The sequence below is a fragment of the Poromitra crassiceps genome (genome assembly GCF_964638095.1).
Source record: "Poromitra crassiceps genome assembly, contig: HAP1_SCAFFOLD_135, whole genome shotgun sequence".
Classification (NCBI taxonomy): domain Eukaryota; kingdom Metazoa; phylum Chordata; class Actinopteri; order Beryciformes; family Melamphaidae; genus Poromitra; species Poromitra crassiceps.
The window spans coordinates 19,114-27,500 of record NW_028152227.1 but is presented as its reverse complement, the minus strand read 5'-3'; the positions used below and the strand labels follow the sequence as shown (position 1 = coordinate 27,500).

Sequence of the window (8,387 nt, the reverse complement as noted above, 5' to 3'; positions counted from 1 at the left end):
ACGCCCAGCGCCTGTCTATCACCGTCTATCACGGGCTAACCAACCACTTTAGGACCACCCCTCCTCCTTCCTCGGATGCTGATTGGTCCGCACCACTGGTGGAGACGAGGTAAACGCATATATGTGGCAGTATTGCGAGATGGATTTCTCGCGTGGATTGGACTACCCTGCACATTGTGGGAGTTCTATAGAAGTCTATTGGACTATCCTGCACATTGTGGGAGTTCTATAGAAGTCTATTGGACTATCCTGCACGTTGTGGGAGTTCTATAGAAGTCTATTGGACTATCCTGCACGTTGTGGTGGGAGTTCTATAGAAGTCTATTGGACTATCCTGCACATTGTGGGAGTTCTATAGAAGTCTATTGGACTACCCTGCACGTTGTGGGAGTTCTATAGAAGTCTATTGGACTACCCTGCACGTTGTGGGAGTTCTATAGAAGTCTATTGGACTACCCTGCACGTTGTGGGAGTTCTATAGAAGTCTATTGGACTACCCTGCACATTGTGGGAGTTCTATAGAAGTCTATTGGACTATCCTGCACGTTGTGGGAGTTCTATAGAAGTCTATTGGACTATCCTGCACGTTGTGGGAGTTCTATAGAAGTCTATTGGACTACCCTGCACATTGTGGGAGTTCTATAGAAGTCTATTGGACTATCCTGCACGTTGTGGGAGTTCTATAGAAGTCTATTGGACTATCCTGCACGTTGTGGGAGTTCTATAGAAGTCTATTGGACTATCCTGCACGTTGTGGGAGTTCTATAGAAGTCTATTGGACTACCCTGCACGTTGGGGGAGTTCTATAGAAGTCTATTGGACTACCCTGCACGTTGTGGGAGTTCTATAGAAGTCTATTGGACTACCCTGCACATTGTGGGAGTTCTATAGAAGTCTATTGGACTACCCTGCACGTTGTGGGAGTTATATAGAAGTCTATTGGACTACCCTGCACGTTGTGGGAGTTCTATAGAAGTCTATTGGACTACCCTGCACGTTGTGGGAGTTCTATAGAAGTCTATTGGACTACCCTGCACGTTGGTGGGAGTTCTATAGAAGTCTATTGGACTACCCTGCACGTTGTGGGAGTTCTATAGAAGTCTATTGGACTACCCTGCACGTTGTGGGAGTTCTATAGGAGTCTATTGGACTACCCTGCATGTTGTGGGAGTTCTATAGAAGTCTATTGGACTACCCTGCACGTTGTGGGAGTTCTATAGAAGTCTATTGGACTACCCTGCACATTGTGGGAGTTCTATAGAAGTCTATTGGACTACCCTGCACGTTGTGGGAGTTCTATAGAAGTATATTAGACTACCCTGCACGTTGTGGGAGATCTATAGAAGTCTATTGAACTACCCTGCACATTGTGAGAGATCTATATAAGTCTATTGGACTACCCTGCACATTGTGGGAGTTCTATAGAAGTATATTAGACTACCCTGCACATTGTGGGAGCTCTATAGAAGTCTATTAGACTACCCTGCACGTTGTGGGAGTTCTATAGAAGTCTATTGGACTACCCTGCACGTTGTGGGAGTTCTATAGAAGTCTATTGGACTACCCTGCACGTTGTGGGAGTTCTATAGAAGTCTATTGGACTACCCTGCACGTTGTGGGAGTTCTATAGAAGTCTATTGGACTACCCTGCACGTTGTGGGAGTTCTATAGAAGTCTATTGGACTACCCTGCACGTTGTGGGAGTTCTATAGAAGTCTATTGGACTACCCTGCACGTTGTGGGAGTTCTATAGAAGTCTATTGGACTACCCTGCACATTGTGGGAGTTCTATAGAAGTATATTAGACTACCCTGCACATTGTGGGAGCTCTATAGAAGTCTATTAGACTACCCTGCACGTTGTGGGAGTTCTATAGAAGTCTATTGGACTACCCTGCACGTTGTGGGAGTTCTATAGAAGTCTATTGGACTACCCTGCACGTTGTGGGAGTTATATAGAACTCTATTAGACTACCCTGCACGTTGTGGGAGTTCTATAGAACTCTATTAGACTACCCTGCATGTTGTGGGAGATCTATAGAAGTCTATTGGACTACCCTGCACGTTGTTGGAGTTCTATAGAACTCAATTGGACTACTCTGCACATTGTGGGAGTTCTATAGAGGTCTATTGGACTACCCTGCACATTGAAAAATGCACGTTGTGGGAGTTCTATAGAAGATCTATTGGACTACCCTGCATGTTGTGGGAGTTCTATAGAAGTCTATTGGACTACCCTGCACATTGTGGGGAGTTCTATAGAAGTCTATTGGACTACCCTGCACGTTGTGGGAGTTCTATAGAAGTCTATTGGACTACCCTGACACATTGTGGGAGTTCTATAGGAGTCTATTGGACTACCCCTGCACGTTTGTGGGAGTTCTATAGAAGTCTATTGGACTACCCTGCACGTTGTGGGAGTTCTAGACCCAGAAGTCTACTTGGACTACCCTGCACAATTGTGGGAGTTCTATAGAAGTCTATTGGACTACCCTGCACGTTGTGGGAGTTCTATAGAAGTATATTAGACTACTACCCTGCACATTGTGGGAGATCTATAGAAGTCTATTGAACTACCCTGCACATTGTGAGAGATCTATAGAAGTCTATTGAACTACCCTGCACATTGTGGGAGATCTATAGAAGTCTATTGAACTACCCTGCACATTGTGAGAGTTCTATAGAAGTCTATTGGACTACCCTGCACATTGTGGGAGATCTATAGAAGTCTATTGAACTACCCTGCACGTTTGTGGGAGTTCTATATAAGTCTATTGGGACTACCCTGCACATTGTGGGAGTTCTATAGAAGTATATTAGACTACCCTGCACATTGTGGGAGCTCTATAGAAGTCTATTAGACTACCCTGCACGTTGTGGGGAGTTCTATAGAACTCTATTAGACTACCCTGCACGTTGTGGGAGTTCTATAGAACTCTATTAGACTACCCTGCATGTTGTGGGAGATCTATAGAAGTCTATTGGACTACCCTGCAACGTTTGTTGGAGTTCTATAGAACTCAATTGGACTACTCTGACACATTGTGGGAGTTCTATAGAGGTCTATTGGACTACCCTGCACATTGAAAAATGCACGTTGTGGGAGTTCTATAGAGGTCTATTGGACTACGTAACCCTGCACATTGAAAAATGACCAAAGAGGGGTACTCACTCAGTGTGAGTACCCCTCTCACTCTCACTCTGCGAGTGAGAGTGTGCTGGTTGTTCAGTTGCAGCAGGCTATATATATACAGTGTTGGTTGTTCAGTACAAGGCCAAACAGTTGCAGCAGCTATATATATACAGTGTATGGGTCCTGGCCAGCTGCTGTCCCCATGTTGTTGTCATTGTTGTGACAGGCTGCTGGAAATGGCTTAGTTCCCTGCTTCAAAACTCCATGTCAATAAACACACAATGTACAGCTGATATCCTGTTCATTTGTGGCTTTCCTCCTTTTCCTGTCTTTCTTCCTCCCCTCCCTCTCCAGCCTGGGAGACGTCACAGATACAGATACATGATGCGTAGAATATGAACATTGCTGAACCAATATAAGTGGCATACGACATTTCTAGATATGTGAATATTAACGTTACACACGTCATCGAGAGGCTGCTACTGAAAGCGTGCGGTGGCCAGTAAGGGTATTGCGGTGTTCGGGGTGGATGGAGGGGTGTAAACACATGCCTTTCACAGCGGAGGGCAGTGTTCAATTCCCAGCCGAGTCTACATTTGAATCATAAATCACATTTAACATTTTGATATGCATGCCTGACCCAAACCATAATCCTACTCCTAACCTTCACCACGTTGTTTTACTTGACTAAACAGAACCAAAGTTGCTAAAGTTGTTTTATTTGTGTTAAACGTTGGTGAGACGACGAGGTTTAAAAAAAATGAATCTCCGTTTTTTTTCAAATTGACATTGAGATTGTAGCTTTGCAGAAATGTAAAATGTCACATTCATGTTTTTTCCAGATGTTTTATATCAAATTTGTGTATTTATCCCTGACTGCAGACACGTCAAATGCCAAAGTTTTATTTTGGCGACTGAGTTTGCTCTCTCCGTCCTGCGTTCCATTAGCTCCATTTCCTCTTTCTCTCTCCTCTCCTCTCCTCTCCTCTCCTCTCCTCTCTCCTCTCCTCTCCTCTCCTCTCCTCCTCTCCTCTCCTCCCCTCCCCTCTCCTCTCCTCTCCTCTCCTCTCCTCCTCTCCTCTCCTCTCCTCTCCTCCCCTCTCCTCCCCTCTCCTCCCCTCTCCTCTCCTCTCCTCTCCTCTCCTCTCCTCTCCTCCCCTCCCCTCCCCTCTCCTCTCCTCTCCTCTCCTCCTCTCCTCTCCTCTCCTCCCCTCTCCTCCCCTCTCCTCCCCTCTCCTCTCCTCTCCTCTCCTCCTCTCCTCTCCTCTCCTCTCCTCTGCTCTCCTCTCCCCTGCTCTTCTTCTCCCCTCTCCTCTCCTCTCCTCTCCTCTCCTCTCCTCTCCTCCTCTCCTCCCCTCTCCTCTCCTCCTCTCCTCTGCTCTCCTCTCCCCTGCTCTTCTTCTCCCCTCTCCTCTCCTCTCCTCTCCTCTGCTCTCCTCTCCCCTGCTCTTCTTCTCCCCTCTCCTCTCCTCTCCTCTCCTCTCCTCCTCTCCTCCTCTCCTCTCCGCTCCTCTGCTCCTCTCCATTACCTTATTTAGAGGACCTTGGGAAATATGTGCCCTGCTATCTGTTTTTCTGCTCAGCAGAGTTATTCCAGTCAAATATGTTCCATTGGAAAGTATAACCATAAGCCTCACACAGTCCATCACATGGTACAGGGCCAACAGATGGGCACTGCGAGACAGAAAAACAAGCGCTCCTACTCAAGCTGTGTGTTTTTACCCATAAAAGTCCTGTGTGGCTGACAGTGTGCCTGGCAGTGTAGCAGGACCTTCAAGGTTCTTCAGACTGACGGGTGGAGTGAGTAGACTGAAGAGAGGTTCCCAGAATGATGGGTGGAGTGAGAAGACTGAAGAGAGGTTTCCAGATGTTAAGTCTCGGTTTCTCGTTAACTTTAAATTGACTGTTAACGAGTCTCTGAAAGCAATTAAAAAATTATCGCTTCGTGGAATCCATGGCCAAGTCCCCCCGGCCGTTGCACCACCTCCTCTGCCAATCTGGGGAGAGTTGGACACGCTTCCTCTGATACATGTGCAGTCGCCAGCCGCCTCTTTTCACCTGACAGTGAGAAGTTTCAGCGCAGGACGTACAGTAGTGCACGGGAGGATCACGCTACAGACACTGCCAATTGTGCCTGTATGGCCTCTATACTGAATTTAACGTGTAGTCATGGTGTTGTCTCTGTGTAACTACATGACATCATCCATTTCTTTGTGCACCAATGCCTTCAAGACAAATTCCTCTTTCTTTATTGTCCTCTGGTGACTCTGACTCTGATGGTAAAACTTCCACTTGAAAGAAGTTGATTGGCAGCTGCATCTCACCTGGAAGACAGTCAGCTCCTCCAGAATCATCTCCTCCGTGTCCCAGTTGTCTTTGATGACCGACACCGCCTTCACCACCTTCCCATCATCTGACGGGGGACAGAAGACAACAACACAGTCAATGCATTTACTGATGTCAATACAAACACATGTGCACGCACACGCGCACGCACGCACGCACACACACACACACACACACACACACACACACACACACACACACACACACACACACACACACACACACACACACACACACACACACACACAATACCAGGATGCTCCCTGATGATGATAATACGTATGATGATATGTATTTGGTTACTTATAATGATGATCGAGATGTTTTGGCTTCACTTGTGAGGAGCTGTCATCACGTCCATATTTGATAAAGTACTGCACAGAAGAGTGGAAAACGTTGCGTAGCAGTTACCATGGTAACCCAGGACACATTCTATAGCGGGTAACTATTGGTAACAGTGGAATCCAGAAAGCCAAACATGTGGCAAGAGAAACCTCAAACGGAATTTATGGCTAGTTCACATACCAGCTGTTACATTGAACACACACACACACACGCACGCGCACGCACACACACGCACGCGCACACACACACGCGCGCACACACACACACACGTGCATGCACGCTTACTGCAAGTACATGTGTTCCCACTTAAAACACACACTTGAACACACACATTCATACTGTATGTACATAAACATACACAGACATGCAGGCATCAACAGAGACAAACCCACAGGATCCACACACCAACACAAATAAAAAAAATTGACGTGTCTGCAAACCAGGGTTAGAATATTAAGGTCCATTTGAAACAAAATGCTGCGTTTCCTGGTTATATTTAGGCAACTAAAACAGCTTGGTTAAGTTAGGCTTATGGTTTGAGTCGGGGTTAAAAACAGGACATCAGCCATTCCACCCCATACCCCCTCACTTGTCAGCGGCTTATTTCAATTGGAACGTTTGGCATGTTCACTGCACGCAATTTGAACGTGGAAAGTCGTGTTATTTGTACACACATTGAAGCGAACGGGCTGCTAGAAACGTGATATGCAATGTATTTATAATGTATTATACCGTAAAGCTTTAATACTTTGACGTATTAAACCCGTCAAACGGGTCTGGCTACATGTTTTGGTGAATAAACGCCGGTCCCAAATAGACGCCGGGTATTTTTTGTATTACGGTATGTTTTTGTGTTGCGCTCAGACAGAATTCACAGTTACTTACGGTAATGGCGTGGGCAGTGTGTTGACTTCTGGTTTGGGAGGGGCAGAGGAGAGAGATGAGAGTGTACTAGGCTACTTTCTCCCCCCAGTTGTACACTTTGTTTCTACATAACCGACATGTTTCAAGTACTGCTATGCATACTGCATTGTTTGATGCTACGGACTACACAACATAAACATTCAAAACTCAGCCGCGGAGTCAACGTGTTAGACTGGTTTCTATAACGATACATGGGGAAAATGCTAGTCCCGGTTGGTTGGACGGTTGGTTAGCTGCTGCTAAATGCTAACGTTACTATAACGTTGCTATAATCAAACTGCTTCTTTCAATGAAACACAAACAAGTGAATGTGAGCGGTAGGCTAATGTTACTTGTTTTAAATACGGTAAGGCTGTTTGGCAGCTAGAGGGAGAAGAGGAGAGCAATGAACTGGTAGCGTAGTTGAGGACGACGACGACGATGATGGACATCAGTTTTGTTGCCATATTCATTTTGTTTGTTCCAATCCGTACTCTACAGTACTAGGCATGTTCAACACTGCCTGTTCGTACCTTCATGTATGTACTGTAAGTACTATCATACTGGTTTAAATAAGCAATTTGATACTTTCCAATCTTTGCTGAGCAAGAATTCTGTGCAGAAATAAATAAACGCCGGTCCCAAATAGACGCCAGTTCCTTATAGAAATATAAGGAAATAATATATGGAATTATAATTATATGGAAATAAGTTTTGGTAAATAAACGCCTGGGCTTTTATTTGAAGTTTTACGGTAATTATAATTGATCATGTATTTTGTTTCCAAATGCTGATATTCTACATCCCATGATTGCAGAAACGTACAATGTCGACATTTTATTCTCCTGACCAGACTGTATGTGCACCCACACACACACACACACACCCACACACACACACACACACACACACACACACACACACATGCACACCCGCATGCATCCACACACACACACACGTGCGCACGCACACACGCACATTGCACACACACACACACACACACACACACAAACACACGCATGCATGCACACACGCACATTGCACACACACACACGCATGCATGCGCACACACACACACGCGCGCATGCGCACGCACGCACACACACACACACACACACACACACACAGAGTCAGGATGCTCCCGAGGAATCTCATGGATGTGAGGGGAGTGTGTGCATGCGTGTGTGTATGTGTAGAGATTGAGACTATTATATAAATGCTGTGTGTGTGTGCGTGTGCGTGTGCGTGTGTGTGTGTGTGTGTGTGCGCGCGCGCGTGTGTTTATGTATGTGTGTGTCTACAGATGAATCTGTCAAACAAGCTGGCCATAGATGGGCTAATGATGTCGATGTGCGTGATCAGACCTCTGTAAGTTTTCATTTCAGATCGTATCTTCTCACTTTTGTTTGTGCTCCTCAGACTGCCGGCCGCCGTTTCTCGAACTGAGACGCAGCCCAATATGGCAAAAATAAATGCTAAGACCGCACAATAAAACAAGCCTGAGTCCACTGAGTCCACATCTGGCACCATTCACCTGGATCAATATCCATTTGTCATTGAGATGACGAGACACTTGACTTGCTGTATGAGTTATCAACATGTCTAAGACAGTTAATGACCTTTTTAACCTGAACCAGATTCAGTCGTTAAAGTTAATCCTC

The 8,387-nt window shown here is 45.7% G+C and overlaps 1 protein-coding gene across 1 annotated transcript in view; it reads right to left on the bottom strand.

Annotated features, from left to right (window-relative positions):
• Positions 1-7,237, bottom strand: part of LOC310770612 (semaphorin-3D-like) — a gene marked incomplete at both ends in the record, with an annotated part of 16,531 nt that extends 9,294 nt beyond the window's left edge. Inside the window, 2 exons of the mRNA XM_083663360.1 lie at positions 5,457-5,545; positions 7,231-7,237. Coding sequence (XP_083519486.1) covers positions 5,457-5,545; positions 7,231-7,237 — 96 coding nt within the window. The remainder of the gene's footprint in view (positions 1-5,456; positions 5,546-7,230) is intronic.
• Between the last annotated feature and the right edge of the window lie 1,150 nt (positions 7,238-8,387).